Source organism: Sinohyriopsis cumingii, chromosome 3 (assembly GCF_028554795.1).
Source record: "Sinohyriopsis cumingii isolate HCF-2022 chromosome 3, ASM2855479v2, whole genome shotgun sequence".
NCBI lineage: Eukaryota > Metazoa > Mollusca > Bivalvia > Unionida > Unionidae > Sinohyriopsis > Sinohyriopsis cumingii.
Genome location: NC_142963.1, coordinates 126,778,069 through 126,795,452, shown reverse-complemented (window position 1 = coordinate 126,795,452; position 17,384 = coordinate 126,778,069). Strand labels below are relative to the sequence as shown.

General features: G+C 35.8%; 1 protein-coding gene across 4 annotated transcripts in view; it reads right to left on the bottom strand.

The window, feature by feature from the left end:
- The window catches only part of LOC149803803 (uncharacterized), a 363,874-nt gene that overhangs the window by 166,285 nt on the left and 180,205 nt on the right, over positions 1-17,384 (bottom strand). Inside the window, exon 1 of one of the 4 annotated variants that reach the window (XM_089953614.1) lies at positions 4,775-5,215. The exons of the other annotated variants lie outside the window; for them this stretch is intronic. Within the exon in view, the coding sequence (XP_089809740.1) occupies positions 4,775-4,871 (97 nt within the window). The 5' untranslated portion in view covers positions 4,872-5,215. Of the gene's footprint in view, positions 1-4,774; positions 5,216-17,384 lie in introns of those variants that run through there. 4 annotated transcript variants of the gene reach the window in all.

Below are 17,384 nucleotides of genomic sequence, written 5' to 3'. Positions count from 1 at the left end.
TGGTGCTTTATGTGATGGTAGATCTGGGTCTGTGCAGATTGCAGTTGGACTTGTCCTATAAGCAAGTATTTACAGTACATTGCAACTAAAACTTTCAGCTAAAAAGCAGCAAGATCTCATAGTGGAAATCAAATACTGAGCTTGATTTGCTTTACTAGGTGCCACTCATTTTGTTATTTAGCTGTCTTTATTTTTTGTATGCATATCATTTTACTTAAACAGCAATTATAATATCCCATTTATTCACTTATGACAGATTTGGGTTAATATCATTCATGTCTTGGAGTGAGACTGATACAATCATAAGAATGAATTGTACAATCATGTGTTACAGTAATGTTCTTCGCTTCAACAGCATAAAGGTCATATAAAATGTTTCTCTTTTTAATTGTCATCATATGATAATGTAAATCACTAGTCCAACAGCTTTTTTAAAAGAAAATAATAATGTGAATTCCTGTGAGTCACTCACCAAACCCATTCCTAGTGTCTTGTGAGCAACAACACAATCCCAGCTATACTCAACAATTTTTTAAAACTAACTGGGAAACAAAATACAATATTTGCTAAGTTTTTACTGTGAACATTCTGATCATTTTAACAAATCTCAACTAGCAGCTGAGATGGAATATAAGGAAGTGTGTGTGCGTGTGTGTGAGATTTGGATTTTTAATATAGCTAGCTTTAACAGTTTTTAAGTCATATTGTGACGATGTCTGCAGCAAGGCATTGTATAGCACGCACTGAAGTACCATGCCACATACATGTAGCATCGTGTCCCACCCAGTCATATTATCCTGACACCAGGCCAAACAGTCCTACACTAACCTCTAAATGCTGAACATCAAAGCAAGGCAGCTGCTAGCACCATTTTTATAAGTCTTTTGTATTATATGGTTGAGGTTTGAACCCGTGACCTCCCACATCTGAGGCAGATGCTCCAACCATTTAGGCCACATGAGTGGTTGAATATAAGGAGGCAAGCAGCTAGATGAGACAGAATATAAACTAGCTGGGAGAAAATTATTTAGAAATTCTTCCAGTAAGTAAAGAGCAATCAATTGGCTTGACTCAACTTCTGGAAAGCTGCTATCAGTTTCTGGTTTCTGGTTAGCTACTAAACATCTCATTTACTTTCCTATTTTATATCATGGTTTGTATGTGTCATAAGATGGTTTGCAACTGTAATATATACTGAGTCTAACATGCATCATGGAAAGGGAGTAGCATATATGCTTTTTATGTCAGCAGTAATAACGAAAGCTGATACATATACTGTAACTACAATTGTTATGAGATCTGCAATTTCTGAGGACAGTCATATATAAGGACTTCTTCCGTATGTACTGTGTTAGAAGCCATACTTATCTAACTGAATCAGAATTCTTAAAATTTACAAAACATCAAATACAAATTTCATGTCATCACTTTATGAAGCCAACTATATAATTTGACAAGTATAATGTACATGAAATTAAGTTTTATGATCAAATATTTGAATTCCTTGATACATGAGCCATGCATGGAATCTGCAGTCAGTACAGATTCTAATCAGTCATCCCATCATGCAGTGGTGGCAGACCACAGTCAACACTGGTCACTCTATGTATTACTTCAGACAAACAAACTCTGGCAAAACAATGAGGCAAAATGCTGGCAATTGATCTTGGGCCAGGTCTCATCAATTTCTAGCTGCATATAAGAACCCTGGAAACCCCTGGCAAGAACCACTGACCCACGGGAAGCTACTGGCAAGCTTTCTCATGCATCCACACTGGCTGAGCCCAAAACTCAAACCCATGGGAACAGCAGTGAAATGGCAGTGATCTATAATGGCTAGTGCCTTAGATCAGTCAGCCATCCAGTGCCCGACAATTGGGGAATATAATATGGCTGCATGATGATGCAGAATGCTGATGACTTCAAGGTCCCATCAATATCAAGCTGCACACTAATTTGGTTCAAATCTAATTATAATTATGAAATTTAGTCTGCAGAAACTAAAATGGAGGGCCCATAAATCAGGGGATATAATTCAGCTAAATTAATGCTGTAAAATGTTGACAATCAAACTCAGCCACAGTCTCATCAATATCCTAATGCATATCAAATTTGGTTGAAATCCAAGAATAGTTAAGGTACTTTTTGTGTGGAATGCTATAATTGCTAAACGATGACAAAGAAGAATGACAATCAAACTCACATACGACCTCATCATTATCTAGCTGCATATGGTATCTGAATGACATCCAGTAATAATTAAGGGAATGATTGTGCTGAAACAAATGTGGGATGGATGAAAGGAAGGATTCACTGACTCAAGAGCATAAAGACTTAATGATCGATGTACAGACCCAATTTAATAACCTCTCCCCTATTCAAAGCAGGAGAGAAAAATAATCAAGAACAAAACTACGTACATACATTGACTCTAAACCAACTAACCACCTCCCATCCAGTGGTCACACTGCATATGGAACTTTCAAAGATCTGCTGTGATGATGAGATGACTGAAAGAACTATCTCAGAACCTAAGAAAGTCAGGCTATGACAAAGATCTTTTCGTGGAGACAATACCAATGGTTAAAACTGCACCAATCTTGTGAAAAACAATGAAAATGTTGAATGAATACCCTTTACCCTCACATACCATCCTTATTTCCCTTAAGTAGGCTGTTTAATTCATAAACAATGGTTCACTATCAAATCATCACTATCAAACAGGAGTGGCACATTTGAACTCTTTAAAGGTACAAAACTTATCAGCATATGATAAAATCTAGCACATTTTCAAACCCAAGCACACAGAAAGCTCATTATCCTTAGGCTTAATATCACATGCAAAACAGAAAATACGATCTATCTCATTACATGCAGGGTATGTGCTCTCCAGAATGCCAGAAAGATGGAGACACCATTTAATAAAAAAAAGAACCTCCCGAGATCTCACTGATTGCTACAGAAATAGGAAAGCAGTACTGTGACTAAACACAGTGTGCCAGCACATCTGGGTCTGTGCAGTTTCTTAGGAGTAATCAGGAGAACAAGCAATATAGACCCTGATATGCAGCCACATATGCTAAGGCAGAACAGAATTTTGTTGTCTGCAGTTTTACTTGACTTGTAAGTGAGTATATACAGTATGGTAAGTGTACCAGACTTGCAACTGAAAGGGTGTGGGCATGATTCCTACCATGGTGTGTCCTTGGGCAAGGGCACTTTATCCCAATTGCCCTGGCACTAGATAACCTACTCGTGTTGGTTTACAGCTCTGTCTTCATGGTCATAGTTATATTTCATTTTTGTTCACTTCTGTGACCTCACCATGGTAGGCAGGGAACAAAAATTCAAGGAATACGCTTTTCTTCTTGCAGTCAAAGTGACCATAACATCTAACAATTTGACACCAATATCAACAGGCTTCTTCCTTATCCTAATTACAAGCCATTCACAAAGTTTGGTTCAGGTCTGAAATGTAGAATTAATGTTAATGTGCAGGACAAATTTTATTCTTTCAGTCACTGACCTTGACCTTTGCTCTTTCAACTCTCATTCAATATCCTTCATCCTTACCCCAAGCGCAAGTCAGCTACAAAGTTTAGACATTTACAAAGTTTGGTTCAGGTATGCGAAGTAGAATGATGTTAATATGAAGAACACATTTTCTTTTTTCATTCAGTGATCTTGACCTTTGCCCTTTCAACTCTGATTCTACAGGCTTCTTCCTTACCCCAAGAACAAGTCATCTACAAAGTTTTGTAACAGTGATTGGTGGAGAACTGTAATCACAGTGTGGAATCAGAATAGAAAACTGAGCGACATCATAACCTAACAGACATATCGCAGCTATATAAAAAGAAACCTATAAAATCAACCATTTAAAGACACTCAGACCCAATGACATAAACAATGATGGATCGAGAGGGGCATATTCATGCACATACATTACTATTATTAACATTATTGTTGTTGTTGCTGTTGATAGTAGAGTAGTAATAGTAGCAGCAGTAGTAGTAGCAGTAGTAGTTGTATTTTGTACAAATAAGATTGCACAGAGAAATGAATATTACACTAGTGACTATGACATATTATCTTACTGGGATAATATTAACAAAGAAACAGCACAGCAGAAATATGCTATGCTTAGAATGCTTTCCTTTGTGCTAGATCATAATTTTACATTTTGAACAATTCATAAAAGATATTTAGTCCAATCGTAAATATTAATGCGAAGCAAAAAAAAATAGTTACACAAAGGATTTTTTTATTTATTACTTTTTTTCCATCATAATTTTTTTTTTCATTTGTGCTCTTCTTGAGTGTTAACTTCTCACCTAAAACCCATTGGTTCCAAAAGTACTAAAGCCAGTTTTCACTAGTTTTGCACTGTGTCAGCAGTTCGCTTCATGCATGTGTATCTACTTATGAACACATTCCTCGATTTTTCATAACTATAGAACTGTATATAAAAGACACTTGTCCATAAGGGACATAACTGTATGGTCCTTTGTCCTTTAACGACAGGTTTTACTGAAGTATTATATAAGGTTCATGTACAAACTGTCTGTCTGACCTTGACGACAGGTTTGTCGATAATTATGATTCAAAGGTTCTGCAAAACACATGACCCCCATCTACCATAGTACCTGGTCAGAAAGAAAACAAACCTGACAAATTTTCTAATGATATGGCTGAATTTAGTAACATTAATAAAACTGTCAAAAAGTGGCACATTTATCTAAGTCTTTTAGGCTAAAAATATGGAACAAATTACCTTCTAGGAGAGGCTCAGTTGGTGTATTTTCCTGACTGGGGGTAGACGCTGCCCCACATAGTTCCTCATCTATACATTTAGGGATGCAGAATTTCATATTTCAAAAATCCAACAAGAGACTTGAAAGTTACAAGAATTATATAAGTATGCAATCATCTGCTCATATCCTGGGATGAAGGCTTGCTAGGAGAAAACTGCTTCCTTCCTAACAGTGGAGTGCATTTAGCCACAGTTGGATTGCTAAACCATATGGTTATTTCCTGGTGCCAATTTGTTAAATCCATATTTTGTGGTCCTTATGTTCAAAAATACTGTCAAAGATGTGAATTCTGATGTGAAATCCAGTGTAACAGCTTAACTGTTACTTTATTTTGTATGATCCCAAAACTAATTTATGCTGATTTCAAGTACAGTTTGAGAATCCATTGATGACTAATGCTTTACTATAAGAATTTCATACATAATTCATCTCAACTGGATGATGCAATAAAGATGTATTACAGGCAACTAATGAAGAGAATGAACAGTACAGATTTGTCAAAAGCTGACCAAATGTTTAGTCTTAAACACATTTGCTAGACATCTAATTGGGCTTTTTTTATGAGACTGTGATCTAAGAAAACCAAAAAATAACCTCGTAGAAAGCATGCAGAAGTGTCATATAAAAAGTGAATCAAATTAATCATTGGAATCTAGTTGTGTAAGTAATGTGGCTTTTGCTGGAAAGTGTACTAGCACAGTGTTCCGTTAATCTGTCAGAATCATAGTTTGTCAGAGTAATTGAATACTCATGTATTCAAGAATGGAATCTGCAGCCAGCCAGCCTAAAACCTGCATATAGCAAAAAAATAGCCCAGCGGCCATCACTTTGAGGAAAACAAAAATTGTACGTTTATGCAAAAGTTTTACATGTAGTGGCCTAGATACTATACATGTCTCAAATGTGACAGAAGCTCTGTTTTCCCTACAAATCAAAGTGGTTCTCATTCCATTTTAAATTTAATCCATATTATGAATTCTAATACTGCTAAAGTTAGTGGAAGATATTTTGAAAAATAACTTTCTGGAATGAAATTACACTTCCCAAGAAAGCAAACTGTCCATCAGGGAATTTCAGAAAATAAGATTTCACATCTGCCTGCTTTTCCTGAATGGTTCAAATTGAAGGAACTACATACTGTTAAAACAGGCTGTAACAGAAACTTATCTCATTCTTCAAATATGTTGGCATGAAAATAGAAACAAACTGTCGTGAAAGAATAGACACTTATATGCACGTCTTTTAAGTTACCTAAAATAATTATGGCAAATTTTCAAGAATTTGAATACAAATTTGCTATTCTAATTGATCATTTTGGAACATAGCCTTAGAATTTAAACCTACAGTATGTTACTTGCTTGCTCTGATAAGAAAGACTGAATTCATCAAAAGTTTACAACCACTAACAAAAATCAACAGGAACAGGGCACAGAAATTGATGTCCTGAAGGTCTCTAATTAAAGGAGCACATGTTTATGCAATAACTGAGCACCACAGCAGATAGTCCATTTCTGACTTGGAATTTGTAATACAATGTATCTGCACAATAGATCCATGGCTCTGGTGTTTGGTTTGCTTGCTATGCACAGAAGTGGTCCCAGGGAATTTCCACACCAATTAGCTTTCAGATCTTGAGATTCCACACTCCATCCATAAAGTCAAGTACAGTGCAAATGTAAACATGCATATGGCAGTGTGCCTTGTAACTGTGGGCTCACTTTCATATTGATTTCTTTGGAACTCAAGCACCCTCAGTTCATCTTAACTGTATGCATGAGCCGTGTTTTTGTGATAGGTAATAATGTTTCCATTACTACTTGAAAAGCTTAGTGGAGACCATTTGAAATTCTAATTATAGGTTCCAGTAGTCAGGTTTGATTTAAAAGCTCCTTTATCAGTTCTGTTTGTAACCTTAATTAAATATCTAAGTTGAAAAGATGAACTACTAAAATCTTCTAATGGTACAATCCATTTTCAAAGAAGTGCTGGGGTCCCCTGATAATTATTTACTCATCATAGATTTTCAGCATTCACAATTGTTCCTGGTTATGTTTGGTAGGGTTGAACACCATTTTTCAGTGCATGATAAGCAATACAAGGCAGGCAGCATATCTGGAAAAGGAAGAACCTAGAAAAGCCACAGGAAGAACCACCAACCCACAAGAAACTAATGGCAAACTTTCTAACATACCCAAACTGGTTGAGTTGAGACTCGAATTCACATAATCAAGGGTGAGATGTGTTAATTATCTTTAAAGGCTTGCAAGACCATAGATCCACCTTTATGACGAAAAATGTCATAAGATACAATTTATTTTTAAAATTTGGCCTAATATGGAAAAAAATTAGATCTACACTGACCAGTTCAACGGTATTATCATATATTGGGTGGATATCTGGTATAGGGGTTATATGAGGCTTTCCAGCTGATGGAAAACTCCTGCCAAATTTAATACATTAAACATTTTCCAATTATAATGATCAGTCTATTTTACTGCCATTGTTGTTTCTTTTTTGGGAGGGTGTTAAATACCATTTTTTAGCACACAACAGGCTATAATGATGGTGGCCAGATATTTGGTGGAGGAAGAAAACTGTGGAAAACCCTGGTAAGAACTACTGACCCACAAGAAGCTACTAGCAAGCTTTCTCACATTCCCACACTGGCCAAGCCCAAGACTCGAACCCATGCATAAAGAGGTAGGATGGCAGGGATCTGTAAAGGCGAGCGTTTTAGACTACTTGGCCACCCAAAGCCCCCTTTCCATTCTTGAATTGGCACAAATAAACAACATTTTCAAAACCAAACCTATGACAGTGAAAACTACACATATGCAATATACAGTATGCAATATTTCCATGACAGAGCAATTTTTTTTCTCAGCCCAAACATTAAATAACCACTGCATAAACTCATTTCTGACAGACAATTATGACACATGCATGTTTATGCATTGACTGTTAATATACTCTGATAAAGAGCCAATCATGATACAGGCATGTTTAAACACTGCAAGTATACTCTAATAAAGAACCAGTTATGATGCATGCATGTTTATATACACACTGTTAATATATTCTGATAAAGAGCCAATTGTGATGTGTGTGTGTGTGTGTGTGATTTGGATTTCTAACATAGCTTTAACAATTTTTCAGTCATATTGCTATGATGCTGGCAGTGTGACAGTTTATAGTGATGTCTAGCATTGGGGCATCATGCCGCAGACATGTAGCATTATGTCCTACCCAGTCGCATTATCCTGACACTAGGCCGACCAGTTCTAACACTAACCTCTTAATGCTGAACGCCAAGTGAGGCAGCTGTTAGTACCATTTTTGTAAGTCTCTGGTATGACTCGGCTGGGGATCGAACCCACAACCTTCCGCTTCCGAGGCGGACGCTCTAACCACTAGGCCACCAGAGTGGTCGCCAACTGTGATATATGCATGTTTAAACACTTAGTGTAAGTACACTATAATAAAGAGCTAATGAGTCTCACTAAGAACCAATCACGCTACATGCATGTTTAATGTAAATTGTTAATATAGTCTTACAAAGATCCAATTATGATACATGTATTTTTATTTTGTACACTCTTAATATATTCTTGATAAAGAACAATTATGATACATGCATTTTTATTTTGTACACTCTTAATATATTCTTGATAAAGAACAATTATGATACACGCATTTTTATTATGTATACTGTTAATATACTCTCATAACGAGCCAATCAGTCTGATACAGAGCCTGGTCAAGTGGTCTAAAGCGCTTACCGTTATGGAGCATTGCCATCTCACCTCTGTCTGCGTGGGTTCGAGTCTTCAAATCGGCCAATGTAGGTATGTGAGGAAGCTTGCCAATAGCTTCTAGTGGGTTGATGGTTCTTTCTGGGGTTTTCCCAGGTTCTTCCTCCACCATTTATACTGGCCACCATGTATAGCCTATCGTGTGCTGAAAATGGCATTAAACCCTACAACAGCAACAACAACAACTGCAACAACTGATACAGAACCAATCATGATACATGCATGTCTAAACACAGACTGCAAGTATACTCTAAGAAAAAGCCAATTATGATACATGAATGTTTATACACAGACTGTTAATATACTATGATGGAGAGCCAATTATGATACATGCATGTTTAAATACAGACTGTAAGTATACCACAGTAAAAAGCCAATTATATTGCATACATGTTCATACATCAACTACTAGCACACTTGATAAAGATATAATTATGATACATGTATATTTATACAAAGACATTTACCATACTCTGATAAAAAGACAATTATGATACATGCGTGTTTATAATTAGACTTTTAGTATACTCTAATAAGGAGCCAATTATGACACATGCCTGTTTATATATAGATGATATATGCATGTTGATGCATAGACTGTTAATATTTTCTTGTAAGGATACACTGACTCCTCAAAGATAAAAAGGATGATTGTTGTTTTCTTTGCAATCTCTGGATGGTTCACATCTAAAATCACAAGGTCAATATGTGGATCCTCAAAGACTTTCATATTTTATATATGGTACAATAGACCTTTATATGAAAACAAAATTACGAGTCCATAACTATTCATACCATATATGCTCGCTTATAAGTCGAATCAAACTGCCAACTACACAGACCCAGATCTGCTGTCACATAATGCACTGGCAGATTTGGGTCTGCGCAGAATTTTGAAGAAATCAGTAGAACATACAAAATAGACCCTGATCTGCATGCATATTATGCTGCAGAAGATCAGGAACTTTGTTTTTTCTCAGTTTTACTTGACTTAAAAGTGAGTATTTAACAGTATTAAACGTGAAGGGTGTCCAAAGAAGGTGGTTCTTGTATGAGTTGTCCGACTGAATGATTTGCTACAGCAAATGACACATTTATCTGCTTGTCAGTCTGTACAAACTACAAGATTTGTTTGAAGGCTGTTGGAGACGATCCAATCTCCTGTCTGGCACCAGAAATGATGGATACTTGTTTTTACCAGAGAGGTGAGATGTCTCATTAGTAGCATGCCACCATAATTACAAAATCTACCAGCATGTAACACACAGCAACTGTATACAGTATAGGCACCTGCCTGGAAATCATAGAACTCTCAGATTAGGTTTGAACAGAATTTTTTCTCTCAGAAAACCAAACAAGACTTTGGATAAGTCCATAAAAACAATTTAATAACAGATCCTTCTTCTATGATTAGTTGACACAAATTTCAAGTCCCAACACAAAACTATTATCCCCAACCCAGATTTGCTGTCTCATTATGTGCTGATAGATCATCAGGGTCTATAATGCACACTGGAAACTTAGTACAAATGAATAGATTAGACCTTGATCAGTTGGCTCACTATGTAACGACAAATCCAGGTCTACAATAAACATATCTGGACATGCATTATATTAAAGTAAATACAGCCATAGTTAAGGACAGCTCATACCAGCAAAAGTAATAGTCAACCAAAACCTCCAAAATGTAAACTCTAAATGAAATAAGAAGTTCTACCAAATATTTTGCAAGGGTAGAAAAAAATTAAATTTTCTTATGAATTTAAATGTTTTTCGTCATCAGTAGCACTGATACATTAAATATCTAAAAAGAGGTCATAAACCTTCAATGATACTTGGATGATGACAAAGGTTATAAACTCTCAATGATTCCTCGATGGTGAATGTATGTGTGTGTGTGATTTGGATTTTTAACATAGCTTTAACAATTTTTCAGTCATATCGCTACGATGTCTGCAGTGTGGCAGTTTATAGTGATGTTTAGCCCAGGGGCATCATGCTGCAGACAAGTAGCACGATGTCCCACTCAGTCACATTCTCCTCACACCAAGCTGACCAGTCCAAACACTAACCTCTTAATGCTGAGCGCAAAGCGAGACAGCTGTTAGTACCATTTTTGTAAGTCTTTGGTATGACTTGGCCTGGGTTCGAACACGTGATCTCTTGCATCTGAGGTGGATGCTCTAACCACTTTGAATGTGCTAATTTCATGCCTAAAATTCACTGCATAGCTAGATCTACTGAGGAACTTCACAATACAAGACAGGAAAGAAATAAGATAATAGTTCATTCTACAAAGTATCAAAAATGATATCCACATCTGTAGCTGAGTAAGTTTTCAGGTTAGGATCATTAAATGTAGCTAAAAGTAACCAATTCATTTTGCCAATGAAGTATGTCAATGCCATTCAAAATGACATAGAGCAAAAATTAATTACATACTAAAACAGGGTATGGGAAGTCTGTCGCATCAAATTTTTTTAATGCTGCCATAACCTATGGAAGAGTCAATTTATTTATTTAATATTAAGGAGTGATCAGCTTTCCTATTCAGATATATTCAGCCATAATGTAGCTGCCTCCCTCTGAGTTCTTTGCGTATCAAAAATGAACTCTTCCAGTGCTCAGGATAAACATTGCAGATTACATGTACACAGATCAGTCTTTTTCATTATGTATCAAAAACAATGTTGCTTTGTATGTCAACATGAATTATGTTTAAGTCATTCGGGCATGAAACAAATTCTGTAATTTTATCTACATTTCAAGACAATAATGTGAAAATTCAATGAGAAAAACACATTGATTTCATTTGCAATGCTGTGCAGAATGAATTGGAATAAATCTTTACACCTGTAGCAATAAAACAAATAATAATAATAATAATAATAATAATAATAATAATAATACATTGTTTTATCCTTACTTACTGTACCATTTATTGATAGTAAAACCTTTCAAGACATTGTCACAGCTGTTATATACCTTCAAAGTCTATTTCTCCCCTAATTCTTATTAGAGGTGCCTTTGATCTGCACCTTTGAAAAATGTCAAACAATACATTACAAGCGAGGTCTCTGAGTGACTGTATGGCCAAATTAAAAAACAAGCCTGTGAGTGACTACTTACTGTATGCCCAAGTTTTAAAAAACCAAGCCTCTGAGTGATTGTACAGCCAGGTTAAAAACCAAGACTTTGAGTGACTGTATGGCCAAGTTAAAAAAGAAACCTTTGAGTGACTACTGTATGCCCAAGTTTAAAAAAACCAAGTCTCTGGGTGACTGTATAGCCAAGTTAAAATAGCAGGGCAATGACACAGACTCTGGCCAAGTTAAAATAATAAGGTTGTTGTTGTTCTAGGGTTTAATGCCATTTTTCAGCACAAGATAGGCTATACATGGCAGCCAGTATAACTGGTGGAGGAAGAACCCTGGCAAATCCAGGGAAGACCCACCGACCCACGAGAAGTTACTGGCAGGCTTTCCCACGTACCCACATTAGCCGAGCCTTGGACTCGAACCCACGCAGCCAGAGTTGAGATGGCAGTGATCCGGAACGGTGAGCGCTTTAGACCACTCGGCCACTTGGGGCCCCACAATAATAAGGTAATGACACAGACCCTGGCCAAGTTAAAAAAACAATGCAATGGCACAGACTCCAGCAGTGTTGCAAAAAGAACTCCACATTGTAGTACTTACATACGCACAAGTGTTCTGCAGTAAAGTTCAGTTTGGAACTTGAGACACCGACAAGTATGTGTCAAATTTCACAGGTATGAGAATGAGATACCTCAGCTTGATGTACCTTTCTCTAGTATAGATATTTATAACTGCTTATGATGGCTGCAATTATCCAACATATAAATACAATGTATGAGCAAACTGAGCACAAGCATGCTGGTTCCTCTGACTTTGCTCTTCAACAGCACATGTAACAGTCTCACCTGCCATCTAGTGAATGAAGAAAACACAAGGAGAGGTAAAAAAAAATCTCACCTTCTGTCATAATCAAGATGTAGCATGAAATAGCAACAGAAAATAAATCTGGAACTGGAGGAGCCCAATCAAAGTCAGACAGGGGCATTTGAGTTACCACAGAATAGTTATGATAGATCTATGATACAGCTAACACAATGAAAACATTCTGTATGCAGTGCATTATGGTGTGATTTTCATATTTATATCATCAATTCATACCCTGCATAAAAAACAGACAACTGAAGAATTTTGAGGCAGTAAAACTGAGCTTGAGTGTGACTCAGTTTTAAACTGAATCAAATACACAGTCAGATATATTGAACATTGTGTACCAAATATTAAGAAAAGATAACTCTATCACATCTAAGCAACCTTTTCTGTTCAGAATTATGGTTTTGAAATGTTGTTGATATGCATACATCAAATATTGCAGTGGGATTGAAAAGTTCTGACTCATGGTAATGTCTGACATAATATTAGTTTAGCTACTATCAGAACACATCATCTTCAAACAATATGTTCTAACTGGCAAAAATATAATTATCTTCTTTGATGTCCAAAAATATGAGAAGATATAATTTTTGACAAAGCAGTCAGAAACTTAGAATTGGGGTAATGGTGGGGCAAGATTAACTTCTGTTTCTGTTTATGAAGTAAAATTTCCATTGGCTACTAAATTTTATGATATAATAAATTTGGGCTACTAAATTTTATGATACCCGGTAAAAAAAAAGAGATAAAAGTGCTGATTACCAACAAAATCATGTTGCTGATGTAATTTTGTCAACTCTGAATTTTTTATATAAAATAGGAACCTAATGTTACAGTCATCTGCTTTAAACTCCACGTGACTGGATTTGTTTTCTCCTGTAATCTGGTACAGATCATATTCAATTCTATTAATTTTCACTTAAATTTCCAACGTTATAGATAGCATGATGGATGAAAACTAAATGTATGCCAAATACATCTTCCAACTTACAGTATGCTAAATATTCTAGGATTAGTAAATTTGCCCATTTGTCCCCTGAAGCCTAGATTACAGGGAAAAAAATCAACTAAAGACCAGTCTCATTCAAAATAAAATAGATGAGCTAATAAAAGTATAAAGACAGTTGATACAACATGAAAGCTTATATCATGTCTATGCAACTGGAGCAAAGATTTCTGTTGTGAGATACACCCAGCCTAGTCTGGGCAGGATTTGAACCTGGACCTTTCTGGGTACAAATCCAACCCACCAGCCAGTTAGATATTGCAGCTCTAGAGTGATAAATAGAGAAATACTGAGGTTTTTTAATCTCGATTAACATTATGCGAAGGACAGTTGAAAATACTTCAGTCTAAGCTGTACATACAGTAGTTCAAAAGTGCAAGTTCAAACTATGTGCCTGCTTTATCTTGACTCCAGGCACACTATTTATGATATTAAAATGTAAGCGTGGGGGTGATAACTTAATATCATTTGCATGGAGGTCAAAACTGAGGACGAAATCATCTGAACCAGTGTTGATAATTAAATTTGTTCATAATGTTTAAATTGTTTTATTCCGGTATCAAGATATTGTTAAACATGATCCAAGCAATCCTCTTCTTATACAAAGATCTGGAAAGAATTTGCATTTCGTGAGTAATTCTATATTTATTCCACACTTAAACACTTCTTAAGAATTGTGTAACCTAAGAAAACCCAGTCAGATTAATAAAATATTAGATTCAGACCGTACATAATTTTGTTGACGTATAAAGTAAATTTAAAAATCAAAGAAATGAAATGATTTGAGGGAATTAATATTTTTTGGCATCAAGTTTAATAGCTTTCCTGATAAAATACTTGATTTTGAATCACCGTATGTACTCACTGATAAATCAAGTCAAACTACAGAAAACAAAGATCCTGATATGCCACAGCATAATGTACCTGCAGATCAGGATCTACCTTGTTTGTTTTACTGATTACTTCTAACAAATTGCATAGATCAAGAGCCACTGGTGCATCATGTATTGGCATATCTGGGTCTGTGCACTTGGCTTATAAGCAAGTAACTACAGTACCTTTTCAAATTATTTGATTCATGATGTTCATATGAAATGAATAACCTACAGGCTCAAATGAAAATATGTTTCTTTGTAGCCATAATCACTAGTAGAGTGAGACATTTACATGTCCTGCTGAACTTTCACTAGTCTTTCACACAAAACACTGTCAGACAGTTATGAAGATTAACTTGCCATTGAAGTATTGAAATTATGAAAATCACTAGTCAGACAGAAAATGTACATGTCTTAGACTAGCAGACTACCATTAATTTCGAGGCTTTTAGGATGGCATGTTGTCTGTCCATTAGTATATTTGTTATCACCACTTATCATAAGCAAATTTGGACACTTGTCATGCAACTTTATACAAACACATTTTCACTCTATGGTCTAGTTGGTCGTACATGAAAATGGTGTAGCTCCGACATTTAATATGGCTACCACAGTGGTCATCTTGAAATCTTGTTATTGCTGCTAGTTAATGGATTGTCATGTCAACATGAGGTTTACCATGAAGGACTTCTTATGATGTATCTAGTTGATCCTAAATAAATATATTGCTACTCAGACATACAAGATGGTCACCACAGTTGCCATCTTGAACATCTTATCACTACTCCTCAATGAACTGTCATGCCAGCATGGGGTTTTATTGAAAGATCTCCTTTGATGAGTCGATGGTTGTAAAATGAAAATGGTGCTGACCAGACTTCCAATATGGCCACTTCTCCTAGATAACTCGTACTGATATTGTGCTTTCACAAAAGACTTCTTAAAATGTCTTTTTTTCCTAAATAATGTCTTGGTTTTTTATAAATCAACATTGTGCCAATGTGACAAAAAGCAGCTGATTGAAAATCTTGTTACTGTTGAAGAATATCAGAGATGGTTTTAACACCCAGGCGTTAAAATGAACAAATAGTGTTATACTGAAATCCTCAACATTCTTTTGCACCAGTAGCATGTCAGATCCTTATAAATCTTGCACGCAATAATGGACAAGATTTTCTGTTCCTCAAGTATCCCAACGTAAGAATCTAAATTCACTTCTTTGAGAACATTAGACATAGTCTGCCATTTTATTTTACTGTAGTCACTAAACAAGTTAATCGGTGTAGTAAGACAATATATCTCCATTAGGCCTCTTTGAACAGCTGAGAAAGTTCAGTTGTTGCTCATCACCATAAAGACGCTTACACAGAATATAAGGTTGTTTTGATCGAATAAAAGATTTGTCCGTTTTATTACATGCTATAAGGATAATAGCACCACATATAAAAAAGTCTGCACATATAATAAGGACGTAGGTACATAAGAGAACTTCATATAAAGAAGTTCTCACATCATATAAGGATGAAAGCATGGCATATAAAGAAGTTTGCACATAATATAAGGACGAAAGCACTGCATATAAAGAAGTTTGCACATCATATAAAGACGAAAGCAAAACATATAAAGAAGTTTGCACATCATATAAAGACGAAAGCAAAACATATAAAGAAGTTTGCACATCATATAAGGACGAAAGCAAAGCATATAAAGTGTGCACATCATATAAAGACGAAAGCACTGCATATAAAGAAGTTTGCACATCATATAAGAACGAAAGCAAAACATATAAAGAAGTTTGCACATATAAGGATGAAAGCACCGCACATAAAGAAGTTTGTACATAATATAAGGACAAAAGTACTGCATATAACAATGTGTGAACATCATATAAGGATTAAAACACATCATATAAAGAAGTTTCCACATCACAAAATACAAATTATCATCTTAAGACAGCTCTGTCATTCCATGACTCTCAGTCTGGAATATATTTATATAACTCAAAAGGGATCTCTCACTGTGTTGTACATACTCAATAGAACTCAAATAACTCACTTAATCCTATATTGAGGAATTTCTTGTTAACATCCATAGAAAGCCACAAAACTTCCAAAATCTAGAACAAAACGTTTGATCCCAGAGCACTTAGAGCTTTCTAAGTTCTACTGCATTTCAAACTTGGCTATAAAAAAGTTACTGTCTGTACTTGCTTATCAATCAGGGCCAACTGCAAGCTGCATAGACCATTATCTGCCATTGTATAATGAATGGCCAATCTGGGTTTATGCAGTTTGTTTGGAGTGATCTTAAGAACAAACAATACAGACTCTGCATATCAGTGTGGATGTTGTTTGCAGTTTGACCCAACTTGTAAGAGAGTTTAGACAAGAACAAACCAAGGTGTTTACTCTTCAACATGAACCCCCCTCATCAAAATGAAGATCCTTGAAGTAACTGACAATATAGAAACTGGTATGTGATTTAAGTGCCTTGCATTACACAAACCAAACTGAACATACTTCAAGTAACTGATGAAATACAAACTGGTACTGAGACCGACATGAACATACTTGAAGTAGCTGACAATATAAGAGTGCCTTGCATTACAGAGACGAAAATGAACACACCTGAAGTGGTTGATAATATACAAACTGATACTGGACTTAAGTGCATTTCATTTCAGAGACCAAAATGAACACACTTTAATTAACTGACAATATACAAAGTGGTATTGCAGGTAAGTGCCTTGCATTACGAAGACCCAATGAACATACTTGAAGTGCCAGCAATATGCAAACTAGCATGGGATTTATGTGCCCTGCATTACAATGATATATGCCATGATAGATGGTTGTGAGCTTGGTTTTGTGGGTTTTAATACCAATTTTTCAGCATGATAGGCGGTACAT